Source organism: Emydura macquarii, unplaced genomic scaffold (assembly GCF_026122565.2).
Source record: "Emydura macquarii macquarii isolate MOO-44397 ecotype Brisbane River unplaced genomic scaffold, CSIRO-AGI_Emac_v2 contig_705, whole genome shotgun sequence".
NCBI lineage: Eukaryota > Metazoa > Chordata > Testudines > Chelidae > Emydura > Emydura macquarii.
The window spans coordinates 2,154,605-2,171,878 of NW_027130842.1; the positions used below are offsets into that span (position 1 = coordinate 2,154,605).

A 17,274-nucleotide genomic window follows, 5' to 3' on the forward strand; every position below is an offset into this window, starting at 1 on the left:
GAAAACTCATGGTAGTTTAGTGAATCTTTTATACAACATTGGCCACAGTTTCCATTCAAGCAAAGGCCATTTTCATTAAAAGAAAAAAAAATGCCACAAAATTCTGCAATGGTCACAAGCTAATTTCTCTGAAAATCACTGCAAAATTAATAGATAATTGCAGATAGGAAAATAGACCAAACTGTGCAAAATTTCACATTTTATAATCTTTTCCCCCACTGTTTGCCCCGAAGATTTTTTAAGTAGGAGTCAAATTTTAAATCAGCTCTTCCTGCAGGCACAAAGGTAATAATAGCATTCATGTAATATACTTAGACTTCTGTATGGCATTTGACTAGGTGCCACATGACATTTTGATTAAAAAAACTAGAAAGATACATGGCACACATTAAATAGATTGAAAACTGGTTAACTGATAGGTCTCCCAATATAAATATAAATGGGGAAACATCAAGAACAATTGTTTCTAGTTGGGTCCCACAAGGATTGATTCATGGCCCTATACTAATTAAAATTTTTAATGACCTGGAAGAAAACATAAAATCATGACTGATAAAGTTTGTAGATGACCAAAAAATGGGGGAGTACTAAATAATGAAGACGTCAGGTCACTGATGTAGAGCAATCTGGATCACTCTGTAAGCTGGGTGCAAGGAAACAATACATGTTTAAATATGGATAAATGTAAAGGTATGTATCTAGGAAGTAATAATGTGGGCCATACTTACTTGATGGGGGACTTTGAAAAATTTGAGAGTCATGGTGGATAATCAGCTGAACATGAGCTCCGTGTTCAATGCTGTGGCCAAAAGAGCTAGTGGAATCCTTGGATGCATAAATAGAGGAATCTCAAGTAGGAGTATGTATTTGGCACGAGTACAACTACTGCTGGAATACTGTGTCCAGTTCTGGTGTCTACAATTCAAGAAGGATATTGATAAATTGAAGGGGGTTCAGAGAAGAACCACAAGAATGATTAAAGGATTAGAAAATGTGCCTTATAGTGATAGACTCAAGGAGCACAATCTATTTAGCTTAACCAAGAGAAGGTGAAGGGGTGGCTTGATGACAGTCTGTAAGTATCTACACTGAGAACAAATAGGTCTTGAACCTAGCAGAGAAAGGTGTAACATGCTCCAATGGCTGGAAGTTGAATCTAGACAAATTCAGACTGGAAATAAGGTGTACATTTTTAACAGTGAGTAATTAACAATTGGAACAACTTACCAAAGATCCACCATGGTGGATTCTCTGTCACTGACAAATTTAAAATCAAGACAGGATGTTTTTCTAAAAGATATGCTCTAGGAATTTTTTGGGGGAAGTTCTATGACCTATGTTCTACACGAGGTCAGAGTAGAAGTTTAAAATGGATCCTTCTGGCTTTGGAATCTATGAATAACTTACAAGACTGTTTCTGAAAAACCATTACAGAGACTTCAAAAAGAAGGAAAGAGAAGGAAAACAAGAGAGGAAAATATTTTAGGCTTATTTATGTTGAAACTGAAAAAACATCTTCAAAGTGGGCTTTCTTTTCAACCCAGTAATGGCATATGCCTCTTAAGATAATGTTGTATACACTACAACTTCTCATGTATTTTTCCAAAACATTTACATGTGGGTTGGTTTGTGCAAAACAATATTTTGAATCATACAGCTCTGTACCTCAAATGTTAAAACAGAAGGCTGTTAGATGGAGAATGTTGGTGCATTTATGCTTCCTGTCTTTCTTTCTTTCTTGGACGTGAGACACCTGTTGAACAATCAAATTAATACTTTTCCTGCAGTGGCATCTGTCTTGTATGATTCCACATGTGTTGCGTTGACCTTTCCAAAGCTGCTCTGGAGCTTGTCATACAGGGTCATGTCTGTTTTGGTCTTCTGTTGTTACAACTTTCTTCTGGCACAGAGGAACTCTTTTTTTTTTTTTTTTTTTTTTTTTTTTTTAAATGACCTAAACTCTAGGAGCCAGTTAAAAGAATCTGAAAGACTGAAAACAAGCAGATAAACAAAATATGACCAGTGCAAATTAGGGATGTGTGAACTTGGAGACATATCAAAGGTTGTGAAACAAGAGGAAGTGTTTTTAAAAAATAAGAAAAAGATGTTCTTGAAATTCTGAAAAACAATTTTTTAAAGCTTGAGAACGTTCTTTGAATATTGTCTTATTGTTATAGAAACGTTGCTCCCCAGTGACAGTGCAAAGAATGGAACAGATCAGAGATAAGCAGAAAAATTCTCACCACCAGCCAAACAAGATGAAAATTTGTCATTTTGTAGGTAGGCCAAACAAAAGACCCTTTTTGCCTTGAATTTTCCTTGGGTGAAGCAAAAGGCCATCTTAGGCAGCAGCCAAATGTTTTTGCATGCAGCACGCTCATGAAGCAAAAATTAGTCATTCCACAAAGCACATTTAAAAAATGCCTTTGAATTGTGTGCTGATTTGTTGAGATTGAAGTCCTCTACCCACCGAAAACAACCAGCATTGTCAGCAACAATGCAGACTACTCCATGCTGCTCTGCCCGTGTATCTCCACCCTGCCTGTGAGCGATTTGATTCTACGTGTGATGGGGGAGATCAGGCTCCATTCCCTGTGGATCTGTGAAGCCTGACAGTAAAAGTGCAGATTAGTGACAACTGTGATTTTTTTTCTTGTGTTTTATGGACATGCCCACTAAGAATTGAACTGAGGCCCCTCCCACCTCCGATTCACCTCATAGAGGCCACAAAACAGCAATCGGATAAGGATTCTTTAAAAAATGAGCCTTTTTTCTTTGTAGAAATCAAATTGCTTTACAGAACTGGGCAACATCGTTCTCTATTTCACAGTGGGAAAACCAAGGAAGAGAGAGGCTAGGTGACTTGACCCAAGTCAAGCAGCAAAGCATTGGAGAGTTGGAAATAGAACCTTATTCTGGGTCACCTCTAGAGCATGCTGCCTCCCTTAACGGTAACAACTTTCAGACACGGTAAGCCAAGGCTGGTTTTGAATTAATGACCCAGTGATGAGAAGTTCTGTAGCCCATTGCTATTCCCTGAGTCTGGGTCACACTAGTTTTGGGTGCCCAATTTCAGACACCTATGGCTTAGTTTTTAAAGGTGCTGAGAACCCACAACTCCAGTTGAAGTCAATGGGTGTTCATTACCTCTGAAAAGCAGGCCTGAGCATGTGTCTCAATTTGGGGACTGAAAATTAGTGAAAACGTGAGAACTTTGGCCTTGACCTCGTCATGTCTCACTTACACTCAGTCTGTACAAAGACAGTCATGCTTACTCACACACAGTACCTCAGAGAAGTGTTGTTTGGATTAATTAACTAATGTTTATGCAGTGCTTTGCAGATGAAAAGTGGTTTATAAGTGCTTATTGCTATTCTGTGATATTAGGGCTCATTTCCATCACTAGTATCTCTGAATAAATCTAGGAGTGAGTGGGGAAGCTTTCCATAATTGGAGGCACATTAGATAATTCATGTATCCTTCTCAGTCGCTGAATATATTAAAGCTCTGAAACTTTTCTGGACATTACATTACACTGGCTAATATATTTTTCCAGCAGCAGTAATCTGATTTGATTTACTACTTCTTTATAGTTACAGTCCTTACAAATCCTTTTGAATAGCATGTTCTGTTGGGCACAAGGTACTGTACATTATAGCTGATGTGCCATTCTTTCTGAAAACGGATTCTTTAAAAATGCATTGTGGAATTCCATAGTTGTGACTCATTAACTTCTAAACCAAATTTAAGTTTACAAGTAAAAATATCTCTTTCTAACTGCCAGTCCTGAAAGTCAAATACCAATAAAATCTGAAGGTCAAGATACGTTCTTTCTCACCCATGTATCATCAGTAGTGGTAAAGATTCAGCAGGTCCAAATCCTGCTCATAATTACATCTGTGAAATCTTACTGTCTTCAAGGGGGTTACATAAAAATAACTCAACTTTGCTCTGCAATTGGAGCTTAATTAGCAATTATATCGAAGATGCATGAATCCTAGCAAAATCCAGCTTAGCCCCTCATTGTATTGACTCTGCAATGCTAACAAGAGTAAACAGGAGATAAAACTTATTTTCATTACTAAAGTGGAGACATGACTGAATACACTTATGGAGTAGATCTGCTGGTTTAGGAGGTGCCATTTTTACCTGGACACTTTTCAGAGTAGACCCAATCTTTAAGCTCAGATGCTCATATACCATGTGTGGTATGACTACCTGGATGGAGAGAAACTTGAGTTCCAGTTCCATGCAAATGCACCCCCATTTCCACTTTTTTCAGTTACTCATAATTTTCTCAAACTAATCCCATATGATCTTAAACATTCCCGTTCTGGTCTCTACTCAATCATTGATTTTGCTCCAAATGTCCAGCAAAATCAAAGGAGCAGTTTTTGAGTTAGAGGCAATTCAACTTTTACCTCTATGATTTAACTTAAACTGCTGAATCTACAAGGTTCAAACTTAGTTTGTTTTGTAGATTTTGTTGAGATCTAAGGGATAAAACAAGTTTAAAGAAAATTGATTGATTAACTTTAAAATTCTGAGCATTTAAATTTGGAAGTTTCACATATGCTGCATATTTATTATGAAGTGTTATTTGTATTAAGGTAGAGCCTAGAGGCCACAATCAGGAACCAGTGGTATGCACTATATGCACACGTGGTGGAAAGATGGTCTCTGTCCCAAATGGTTTAAGGATTTAATGCCCCAATCCTGTAACAGATTCCACCCACGTGAAGTCCATTGCAAGACTGGGGCCTAAATAGACTTTTTCTCTCAATTGATTTTAAAAAAATAATCTAAATGTTGATATGATCCAGGGTTTGAAATGTAACTGCAGAGATTACATTTATTTATATAATGCTACCAGTGCCATGGAAGACTGGTCCCCTCCCAAAAGAGCTTGCATTTTAGACCCCTGACAAGTGTGTGGTACGAAGGAAAGATTTTATAAAAGATTTTACAAAATTTTACAAAGATTTTATAAAAAAGGAAAAAACAAAAGCCTTTCCCATTTTCTTTGTGTGTTTCAGTTTTTGCCTGTTTTCTTTAATATATCTTTAATACTTGTTTGTTTATTTTTTTCAAACCATTTACCTTAATCTGAGTGAAAGAAATGCAGGGTTTTTTTTCTGGCCTTTTGGTTTTTTAAAACTAAATCTAATGCTCTATTTCAATGTAGGTGATGGGTGGGTGAAAGCGGGGGATTATTCTATTCTAGGAGTTTTTAATCTGGGATGGAATTTACTGCTGTTCTGTTAACTTTGGAAGAATTGTGTTTGTAATAACTGTCAAAGAGCCCAGAGCCCAGGATGGACACTTTTTTGTATGTAAATCTAAATGAATTCAATCAACTTCAATAATGCTATACCTTTTTACACCAGCTGAGGATCTAGTTCTGTATCTTGTGTTTCCTTTAGAGACAGTGATATTCACAGGGTTCAACATTTAAATTAGATCACTTCTAATAAAAAGTTTTGCTGGTCCCTTTGGAGACCACTTAAAAGAGATTTCACTGTGCTTGTGGGACACCTTTAAAGGGTGGGATAAAAAAAATTTATTTTTTGAAAAAAAGGTTCTCAAGTGGCAGAACTTCAAGGAAAAACCTTCTTCTTTTCCCCATTCAGCATGGTCACAAAACTTCAGAGGGGACTTTAAAAGTTCATTTTTACTTAAAAAGTTGAATTGGGAGAGGTTTCAATGCTCCCAAACTAGTTGAAGTAAAAATACAGAGTGCTGATAATGCAGTGGACAGAGGACATGATTTTGTCCCCCACTATGTGCTGTGAATTCTCTGCCCCTCTGTGCTGTTTCTACTGGAGGTGTGGATTTAGCACCAACTCTCTAGTACCTATGGCAAGTCCTTCTCATGACAAAGGGGGGGTCAGCAAATCAGGTCCATGCCAATGCAGGGACCCTAAGGCATTGGTGCATCTCAGATTTTCCTATTCTTTGCCTCTGGCACACAGTAGTTTAGTCTCTGGAGGGCAGTAATACTTTAGTCAAATCCAGGTTATTGCGCTCAGTGCAAAGGTAATTGGGTAGGGTTGTGCCAGTCAGACTAAATGACCTTCCAACAGTAGTGGGGATATCCCCCACCACGTACTGCACACCAAACTTACTTTGATCAAAGGGACCCTGCTTCAGCCAGCTCAATTTATTGTTATTGTGCATCATTTGCTCTCACTTGGGTATAACTTCTTGATGTTCTGTGTGGTATTTCACTAACTTCCCTCCCCAACCCACAGTTCTAGTTGTAGTGTTGTGGGCTGTGACAGGTACTTACACACACGACCCAGCATTTGCTCCCTGGCCTCCTGAACCCCTTTTCCCCCATCCCCAACTGGCTCTGCTCAAAAGACACACAGAATCTGTGTTCCCTAAAACAGTCCCCTCCTCAAACTGGCTCTGCTCAGAAGAAAAATGTTCCTAAATTGGCTGTGCTGAAGAGAGAGAACACTCAGACCCTCCATATCAGCGTTCTGAAATTGTGGGGGGAGGGGGAAGGGGGAGAGGGATTAAAACAAATTTAAAAGCTTTTTATTGTATGTGGGAATTAAATTCCAGAGTCAATAAGAGAAAGCACCTATTGGCTGACGGTGTTACAGAGCTGCTGGAGACTCTGCCATCCTGTGGAGCTTGTATGGGCATAACACTTGTATCCGGAGGGGTAGGAGGTAGTAGCATGGTGCCAATATTACAGGAAATTTAAGGACCAGATGTGATTGGCACTGATGACCATACTGAAAGCTTTATATCATGATAGTATTACAAATATAGGAATGTATTTGTTTCCAGGCATATGTCTTGGTATACGCAGGATATTTTAACTGTTGCTCTGGTATTTAACATAGTCTGAAGCATCTGTTCCCCAAAATGAAAAACTAGAAAAGAAAACAAATCTATTGCCCATGAAGAACTTCCCAAGCAAGACCAGCTTTATGAGTGAGAAGGGAAGAGTAGGACTGATTCCCATAAAATAAGCAAGAGAGAAGTGTCTCATTTGCGGCATAAAAGAATACAGGTTCTAGCCCTAGACAAGCTCAAGGTGAAACATTCATCCAAAGGAAGTTATACGCTATCATCTCAGTCCGCTAATGGGAGCAAGCTTGGCTAAGAATTCAGACTCAGATTATGGAAGCAAGAGGAAAGAGTAACATTCTCTATGAAAAATCCTGACTAAAACCAAACTAGCTGCAGCTAGACTTGACAGATTGGGTTAGCTCCTGTGATCTTCACTTTTCTAGCAATAGTGTTGGAGAGAAGACACACAGGATTATGGTTTCAATCATTTAGTAGTCAAGTGGACCAAAAGGGTTTGTTAGCCTTCAATCATGAACTGCAATGAACAATTTAAGCAATTGTGCCTTGTGATTCACATAACTACCTGTTGTATGGAGGAGCTAGACAGTTCACAGGATTATTATTGGGCTACAGAGCTTTCTACATTACTGTACTGAATCCTCCTACTCATTACTGTACTGAATCCAGTCCTCCTCTGGAGTGAGTAAGAACTGTAACCATCAGAAACATGCTGTTGGACATGAAGCATGAAATACTACTTGAAATATGTCTCTGTCACCAAAAAATACCAAACCCTCACAAACACAAGGGACAATTTAACCAACATTTTTAGCAGAGGGCCAAAACATTTGTAGAAGTTGAACTACCTTCTCCCTTCTTCAGGGCAGGGACTGCATGTCTTCCTATGATTACGTGTAGTGTTTAGCACAGTGGGACTCCTGATTTTGACTGGGAATCTCTGAGTACTTCTGTAATATTAATAGAAAGGTTGAAAGCCATCAGTGGGATGCTGTGAAGAAGCTTGTGCTACTGATACCCCTGCTATACCTATTCTGTGATCACTGATTGATTTCATTCTCTAGGGCTGTCAGTCCAGCTCCTTTCACAAGCACTCCCTTTGCTTTAGAACTAAATGTAAAAACAAGCCTGCTTGGGGGGAGGAGTGGGGATTTAATATGGTTATGCCACACACAGAAAAGCAAGCTTTCCTATTTGAAAAAGTAAGCAAAAAGGAAATGACTAAATTTTTATTGTTGTTAATAGGATCTGCTTTTGTTGCAATCTCTGTTGCCTCTGATAATTGACCCTGATGTCTGTTATCTGACCTTGCCTTCTGTCTGAGCTGTATAACTCCCAATTTTGATCAATTATCTGGTCACATAGGCTGCAATAATAGGGAACAGGGCTTCAGCACAGCCCTCTGCTTTAGAGTAGTGGCCTTTGGTATAAAATAAAATGAGATGCGCTGCAATGAATGTTCTGAAGCAGTGTTGTAATGGGACTTGATGTGGCTGTGAACCAATGTGTTGGTGTAGAGCAGCCCTCATAGGAGAGAGCTGGGCTCTAATTTACTGGTAGAGCAGATGGTTGCCTAAAGCAGCAACACCTTATGATTCCGATTCTGGTCTCTCTCCATTTTTACACTGGTCTAATGCCACTGACTTCAGAGAAGCCACTCCTGATTTAAATCAGTGTGAGGGCAGAATCGGGCCCAATACTCCATCTGAGAGCCTGGCAGGCACCATCTTCCACTTATGAAATGTCTTAAGTTCATTTAAGGGCACATAAACATATACACATTTGCATTGCTCTTTCCCTGTTTTGCTTGGATATTTTGGATCTTTCTGGTACGTGTGACTGCAAATAATTTCCAAGTCTGATCCAGAACTGATAAAGTATCGCTCTGGTTACTTTGGAGTGGGGTAGCCTGCCTAAATCACTGCCACATTCTTCCCATAGTAGTCCTTTAAAATTAATAGCACATGCAGAGGAAAAACTAAACCCTTTGACGTCACTCTTGAAATGAGGAAACATAAACAGAAAAGGCTCCACTCCAGTGAGCTGACAGTGCCGAAGCCGATTGGTCTGCTTTTCCTTGCTTGTGGCAGTTGACAGCACCTCCCAGCTGTGCACGGCCTTCTGCTTGCTAACACAGTCAGTCAGACTGCAGCAAGCTCCGCTCTATCCCGGCACTTGCTTGGGAGAAAAGTGCACTCTCTAGTAGAGAGTCGCTGATCCTTTTGGCTTCTTGGGCTTGGTTGTTTTTTGTTTTTTGTTTTTTTTTCCCCCCCCTGCTTTAGTTGCTGTTGTTAATTCTATTCCTAATCCTGGATGCAGTTGCTGGATTCTGCAGTACAAGTCTTCATGAACAAGCTGCACCGCTTAGAGATTTCACGGCATTCAAAGGTCACAGAACTGCCACTATGGTTAAATGTCTTGTTTAATGGTTGAGGTATGTACAGCAAATCTAAAAGAGGCAGCATGATTTTTTTTTTTTTTTAAGGAGGAACTAAAATTGCAAAGTGGGGGAGGGAGAGAATACTTTTATTTAGAGAGTGATTTTTTTTTTTATTAGTGATTGTTACTACAGCAACCGGCTTTTGAATTTCCTCCCTTTTTCTTTTCATTCAAGCTAGCTGAACATTTTAACTGGTGTTAATTTAACCCTTTGAGGGCAAAAGAAATGAAAGAGAGGTGCTGTCATTGTGGCACTTTATGACCCCACTGAGAAAGTGAGTTCGCTTTTCCTGTATGCTGTCCTCAATCCTACATTTCCATGGCATGAGAAAAGACCGTGCAATTGGCTCACTTAGTTGGACAAGGGGAGAGAAAAGGAGGACTCAGTCCTGTCCCTTGGGGTTGTTTTTGAGTTGGCTAGAGACTAGAGCAGAGAGAGAGGGGAGATTGGGAACAAATACATTGAGCAGGGAGGTGTAGCAGAATAATTCTTTGGGAGTACATGTTCCACTTCATTTTATTACCACATGCTTAGGATGCTTTACTTGGTTTGGATTTAAGTGTCACAAGTTGAAACGAAGCTCCTGCTTTAACTTATATGCAAAAATGGGCGCAGGGGAAATTGCTTGTGCTATATCATCATCGGTTTTCAGATCGCTGTTGCCAGCTAGCTAGAGAAGTGGAAATTTAATTAGGAACCAAACTAATGCAAGCTGATGGCTATTTAATGACATATAGGTTCAATTCATCTTTGGGCAGCCTGTGTTCGAACTTGACTGACTATTGCAGCATTACCATGAACAGTATGTGCTGCAGGAAGCGAGAGCAACAGCTAACATAAAACTAACATTGTTTTCAGGAGTGTGATTCTAGCATGCAAGAGGAGGAGCTATTTACCAAGGAGCTCTTGTGTGTTAAAAGAAAAAAAAATCCTGTCCAGACAGCCAATCTCTGTTACTAATTTAATTAAAATACAGAGCAAATGTATATTCTTCTGTCAGGTCAGTGGTAACAATCTTCAGGTTATCTCAAGTTATCAAATGAAGATCATATGGGCCTCTTTGATCATGTTACTGTGTATACAAAAGCTCCACAATTTGACTATCTTTTTCTTAATTTCACAAAAATTACATCTTTAAAAAAATCAGGTCATTTAACCAGAAACATCAGCTGAGCACTGGTAGCTCATATAGTGCACTTCAAAGGATTAAGAAAAATATTAACCGTACTACTCTCAATTGCACCAGCTTAAGGACTGCAAAAATATTAGCTCTAAAATGCAGAGGATGCTATGTGCTGTGAATGGACAATTGCTATTCTGCAGTGCCTAGTGGGAAAACAAGGACTTTGTGTATTGCAAATGCATAACTGCAGTTCCTCCATTTCCTTTGCTATATCTTCACTGATGGTTGCAGGAACAAAGAAGGCTGTCATTAATAAACTCTTTAATGCCACATCTTTTTTGAGATGCTGAAGTATCCCTCTTTCAGTATCAACCAGCTACCCAAAGTCAAGTTTTACTAGATGAATTGTTACCCTTCTGTCATCCGTCCCCGTTTCCTCCTTCCACCACCCCAAAGACTTTTACATGAAACTGTCAGCTAGCTTCAGAAACCCAACGCACTGTTTCTCCAGGCTAATATTGGGGAAGTGGGAGACTAGTAAAGTGTAAAATGTGTAATATGGAATTAAACTGATTGGTTTGGTTTAGAGTGAGTTTGGAGGTGTCTGTGATGAAGGGGGGGGAGGTGTTGAATCTGAGAATTCTATAAGAAATGGAAAAGTCTCAACTTTCCAAACTACATGAAGAACCCTGGATTCGCAGCCAGCTGTATGTAATATATCAGTTCATAATAATTTTATAAATATGGTAAATTATTTGCTTCTTTTTACAAGGCTTTTCCAGTAGGTCTTAATTTTAATTGATTAAGATGTGTAACTACCACAGCATTTTGTGGCACTGCATACACAGTAGGGCTACTGACAAAGCAGGTAAAGTGCATTTCAATCGAGCAGATGACGCTCTGTCACTGAGCCTTACCGATCAAGGCCTACTTTGGTTAAGGTGCTTCTTCTGAGCATTCTGAATATAGCAGCAAAAGCAAAATGAAGATTCAAAGCTAAACTTTCACGTGATGTATAAAGCTTACTGCCACGTGCAGGCATATTGCCCCAGTGAACAAGTCCCAAAGAGGGAGTGAGCGCTAACATTTTTTAAATCACAGGTCAGGCTGTTGTTTATTATGTGGTTGGTTGAATGGGGGTGGGTCAGATTTATCACTGGTGTAACTGTAATGATTTTGATAGAGTTGGGGCTGATTACACCAGGACTGAATTTGATCCAGTGTGTCAGAGATCAGTATTACAATGTGAAATTTTGAATCCTGTAAACCTGGCATATAAAATATACCGCATGATAGCAGCTGCTTCCTCCCCGTAATTTAGGTACCTTTCCCTTATGAAGCACAGCCCTTGATTTGCCCTTACCATGGCTCTGGCTAGATTATTGAAGCAAACTGACTTTCCAGTATCTTCATCTCAATTTTTTAACAGTGTCGTTCCCTTTCCCCGTTCCTGGGTTCTTCTACTAACGTTTAAAAAATACTGTAAGAATAAACAATCTGAAAATTGAACTTTCATGATATTTGTGTACAGGTTTCCTGTCATTTTGAGTCTAACTTGGAAAACTCTCTCTGGACTTTCCTATATGGCTAGAATTTCCTATACAGCTAGAATTGTGGAACAGACGTACTAGATAATAACCACATCATTATTGTCAGTGGGTCAAAACCTGAGGCCTGTTTACTTAGTCATAAGGCATATATAAAACCCAGACTGATATCTAAGCAGGCTACGCACCGGTCCATAGATCCCGAGCATGGTTGAACTCAGGGAAAAATGAGAGCTAGATGCTGAGTCATTTGGGGAAGATAGGTAGGGACCTCAGGGTAAATGAGGCCTCTGAGCCACTCACTGTGTATCCTGGTTCCTCTTTCTTCCCTTGTTGTTTCTGCAAACCTCCTCATGACTGACGTGGTGAGATGGGGGAGTTGCATAAAGGGCAGTATATGAAACAAGGCTCATCCTTCCAGTGCTAAAGCATTTATTTTCCCTTTTTAAGTCAGAAATTATATGAAATATTTTCACCTGTGAAAGGTGACAGTCCACCTCTAAACATGTAAAGAGTGGATTCTGAACTACTTGTATGTAGTTTTACTCTGCAAACTATGCTTATAAGCTATCACTTCATTCTCAGGATTGGTGTAATAGAATCATAGAGTTAGAAGGGACCACAAGGGTCATCTAGTCTAACTTGCTGCCAAGATGTAGGATTTGTTGTGTCTAAACCATCCAAGACAGATGACTATCCAGCCTCCTTTTGAAAACCTCCAGTGAAGGAACTTCCATGATCTCTCTAGGTAGTTTGTACTCATATGAGTAAATGTTGAGCATTACGTTCAGAGAATTAAATTGGTTTAGGGGTTGAATTTGGCCCACGCTCTTGAAAATATGTCTATTAGCATAATAATAGTTAGCTCAAATAACATTACTTTATTTGATAATTAATAGTGTAGAATCATCATGAGGACAAGCAACATGTTACAGATTTGTCAACCCTAAGCAAGTTTAAGGCTTAAGCATTCTATAAAATCGCTCTGAAAATTTTATTCAGCTGGTTGAAAGAGAACTAAATTGATGATTTAGATGGGATGTGATGTTAATGATACCGAACAGGGACATAGTGCTTTCCATCCATAGATTTCAAAGTGCTTCATGAAGCTGACTAAGCATTTTACCCCCATTTTATACATGGGGGAACTGAGAAACAGAGAAATGATCTAGGTGGTGTTATTTCATGCACTATATAACATGAGAGCTGCTGTCTTTAGACACTGGGGGTTAGAAATCCCCTTTACACTGAGTATTTTCTCAGGATATGAATAATCTCTTCATGTCATGTTTTATTACATAGTCTTGAACTGATTATAATAAACTCATCGAAAGAGTCAACGCTCTGAGCCAGGTCTTACTTTCTTATTCCATTCTTCCTCCCAGTGGGAGTTTTGCCTGAGTAAGGATTGGTGAGGATACAGGGTTTAGCCTGTTTACATACAAAACAGAAATGCACTTAGCACTACTGAAATATGGCATTCTGAACAGATCGATTTGCAGGAGGGTGACATCCACTCGGATTAGACAACCAGTTTGCCTGAGCAGATAAACTGAGTGGATGGTCTGCCCTAATTAAGGGAGTAGTGGGGGCTTTGTTGCTTGCAGAGTGATAAGTAAATTCACATTTTATTTTCAGAAGTATCATCTAGTTCATATTTTGCATATTTGGCAAAAACAAGCAGATTTTTTCCCCTTGTCCTTTGAGTAGGTTCTTGCGTTAGGAATAGGAAACCAATATTTAAAAGGAGAGAACTAAGGTGCCGTTGTCTGGTTAGTTAATAGATTTATATTAGTCACAAATATTCCTGGACACATAATATCCAAAATAACTTAATAACCAATTAATCAAATTTTACTACAGTGTCTGTTAACTGTCTTAGTCAAGACCAAACAGAACGTCCCCAGTAAAACTCAATGGGTCAAAGCCAGCCCTTGAAGTCTCCACAATGTGAAGCCAACTGGAGTTGGATTCCTCCTCATGAAAGCATAAACAGACTTTGAGGGAGCAGCCTCCCTCAGGGCATCTGTTAAGCATTTATACAGGGGCCCAGCTTCTCTCCACTGCCCAGGGCAGAGTCTGTGATTCCACCCCCACTAGATTTCAGGAAGGAGATTTTGCTGATAGCCATTGCTTTCCTAATGGGGGATGGGGGAGCATAAGGTAGGTCCCCTCTGCTTGTATGACCAGCATCCTGGAGTACCGCATAGGAGTGTACTCCTATAACAGTATCATAAAGATACCTCAGCTTTGATGGCAGGATAATTTGAAGACAACACTGGATCACCATTCTTCCCTCTGCCCCACCCCCAGGAATCTCTCTTTTATAAAAGAGAAAGACCCTACTCTACTATTTGTTACTTTCTTCATTCCCCGCTCCTTACATGCAGCGCCTGTACAGGAGTTATTGAAACTTTAGAGTTTTCGGTTTCTTAATTTTCAAATAAGAGATGGCAAGGGCTTCATTGGTCTCTCTGAGGGCCCAACCCATAGAAGGAAGGGTGGGATTTCCAGTAGGTTGCTTGTGTGATGCTGTTGGAAGCATGTTTGCATGAGATCTATATCCTCCCAAGCACCTTACCTCATTACAGAGCTAGACTGAGGATCTGTGGTCCCAGGAGCCGAGGGAACACTCCACTATTTTCCACAGAGGAAGAGCTTTAGGAACCACCAGAGATTCAGAAAGCAGCCACAGGTACCTTGCATCCAGGAGTCTGGCTCCTACCAATGAATATGGGAGCTGTCTGATTGGCTGTTTCTGTTTGTCTTTTAATCTCCATAGTGCAAAGCCAGTTCTTGCACTCTACTCTAAATCTACGAGATGGCCAAGTCGGAATGAAAGCATATTAAGTAAGCAGGCAGCTCTGGAAGATGGGGAAACTAGGGGGTCTGGATTGGTAGAGAGATGAGAAAGGGATTCATAACATCACCTTGGAGAGCGGTAGGCATAAGCAAACTAAGCAACTGCTTAGGGCCCCGAGCAGCTCAAGGGGGCCCCCATTTGCTTTTTATTATAAGAACTTGCCTGTTTTAGTATTGGGGGGAGGGCAAAAATATTCCTGCATAGGGCCTTCAATGGGCTAGCACCGGCTCTGTTGGAGAGGGCCTATGTCTGCTCTGTGTTCCATGACTCACTTGGCATGCTCATGGGTTTATGATAACTGATAAATAATAGGTGTTGAAAAGAGACTATCGTGCCCCATCCTGCTTCATACCATGGGCCAGGCTTGACTCAATATTATTTATTCATTGCTATAATATCTGGGCTTCTATTAATAATAGTATTCAAGTGGTGACAGCAACTCTACCATACATTTAAATCATCTCATAGCCTCTAGTTCTGGCTGTACGGTAATCAGAGGACTATATGAAAGCCAATAAAACTTCCCTTGAAACAGTGATTAAAGCTGATTAAGAAAAATGAGGGAGGTTGCACAGCATCAGTCAACCGGAAGGGGGAAGTCATAGTGAGGGTACATTGTTCACCAAAGCCATGGAGAGGAGGGGGGTAGCTGTGATTCAAATCCCTTCTCTCACCCCTAGTTATCTTCCTCTGAGTAATCACAGCACTTTTAAAATGGTCATTTAAAACTGACAAAGCAGATGGAAATACACGGTAGCTGTGCGCTGAAAGAGGGATGGGTTCTTTTCCGTTGCTGAATTCTAATCCATTTTAAAAAAAAATTTAAAAAAAAATCTTAAAATAGAAGATTTTTTCTAACGGTCCATAATAATTCCTTGGACACATGAAACTGAAATGTACTTCTCTCCCGAACATTTTCCTCATGTGCCCAGTTGCTTTATTTATAAGACCCTGTTATAATGCACGTGCACAAAGGGTGGAGTGGGGTACGGAGGGGGAGTGAATTGAGGTTACACAGGGAATCTTAATTCTGGCATTTCCTAACTTTTTGCAGCCTTAATGTTCTTTTAACATTTTCTTGGATGTAATATATAACATAAACACACAGATATGGTACATTATTGTATATTGCATTTGCCTTACTGTAAATCCTTTTAAAGAAGGCATATTTTTGAAGTTTTCACAGGTTAACAGTTGTCAGGTTATAAAGGTCTGATACCAATTATTTTAACTGTGACGTTAGGACAATGGGCCAGATTCTGCTATCATTTACATTAGTTTAAATCTAGAGTAAGTCCACTGAAGGTTTTAAATCAAATTACTCTGGATTTTTATTGATGTAATTCACAGCAGAATCGGGTCCATTGTAGTTTAACACCATTCTGTTTTGTTTTTAAACTTTCAGGGACAGATTTTAAAAAAAAGTTCAGCAGCACCTAACAGCTCCCTGCCAGGCAGGTGACCAGGCTTTCAAAAGAGAGAAACTGTACTGTAGGCACGAATGTGGAGTGGCTGATTTTCAAAAGGGCTCCACACCCAACAGATCTCATTGTGTTCATGGGAACAGTTGGGTGCAGAGCACTTTTGACAATCTGGACACTTCATCTCTGTGCCTAAAGGGGGAGCTGAGCTCTTCTGAAAACCTGGCCTCCGCTGTGGATGCTGAGTGTTTTGAAAATCTGGCCTTGAAATTTCATCTAAGAATTTGAAAATTCAGTAGAGATCTTTGCTTCCGCAGAGGATGAACTGGAGGATTGTTTTCCCTGGTCCTGTATGCTGGTATACCCTGTGGTCTAGAAGAGAGCATCAGATTTCATGGACTGAAGAGCTCCCAGCTCCTCTCTTATTCAGCAGTACATTTTTTTTTCACTTGAAAATAAATGAAAATATTAATAAAGGTAGAAGCTTCATTTTTAATAAATTACAGTTCTAAAATGGTTTTGTTTTAGCATAGATATTTCCTTTAAGAAATTGTGACTCTAGCTTACTTTTACCAGTTTGTTTCTTTGAGTTCAGATTTCTTTGCAGTAGTCACAGTTTTGTCATCTCTGAGGGAAACCACTGTTTTAAAAAAAGCTTTACTACCAGCCAAAGGGGGGCTCTTTTTCCTCCTACCCTGGCCCCCAGAACCTAGTCTTTAAAGGCTTGTCCATATCAGGAAGTAGGCTGGTATCTTCCTTTTTAAAAACATGATAGATAGCATATTTTAAAATTCTAGCAGAGATAGGGAAAATTGTAGTTTTAACACGTCAGTTGGTCAAGGTGAGCCCTAGTGGGGAACCTATAATTCACCTTGAACAGTTAATGTGTTAAAACTACAACTGGCCCTGTCTACACTAGGGTTTTAAAATGTACTATCACTTGTTAGCTAATACATATTTTTAAAAAATTTTCTCCTAATAATTATAGTAATATTAGTAATAGTTAGCAAATGCTATCAAATTTCATAAGAGTAGAGCATAAATTAGCAATTTAG

At 39.5% G+C, this 17,274-nt stretch overlaps 1 protein-coding gene across 1 annotated transcript in view; it reads left to right on the forward strand.

Annotated features, from left to right (window-relative positions):
- Positions 1–8,782: 8,782 nt before the first annotated feature.
- PDE7B (phosphodiesterase 7B) overlaps positions 8,783–17,274 on the forward strand; it is a 240,436-nt gene continuing 231,944 nt past the window's right edge. The window contains exon 1 of the mRNA XM_067542271.1: positions 8,783–9,259. Coding sequence (XP_067398372.1) covers positions 9,239–9,259 — 21 coding nt within the window. The 5' untranslated portion in view covers positions 8,783–9,238. The remainder of the gene's footprint in view (positions 9,260–17,274) is intronic.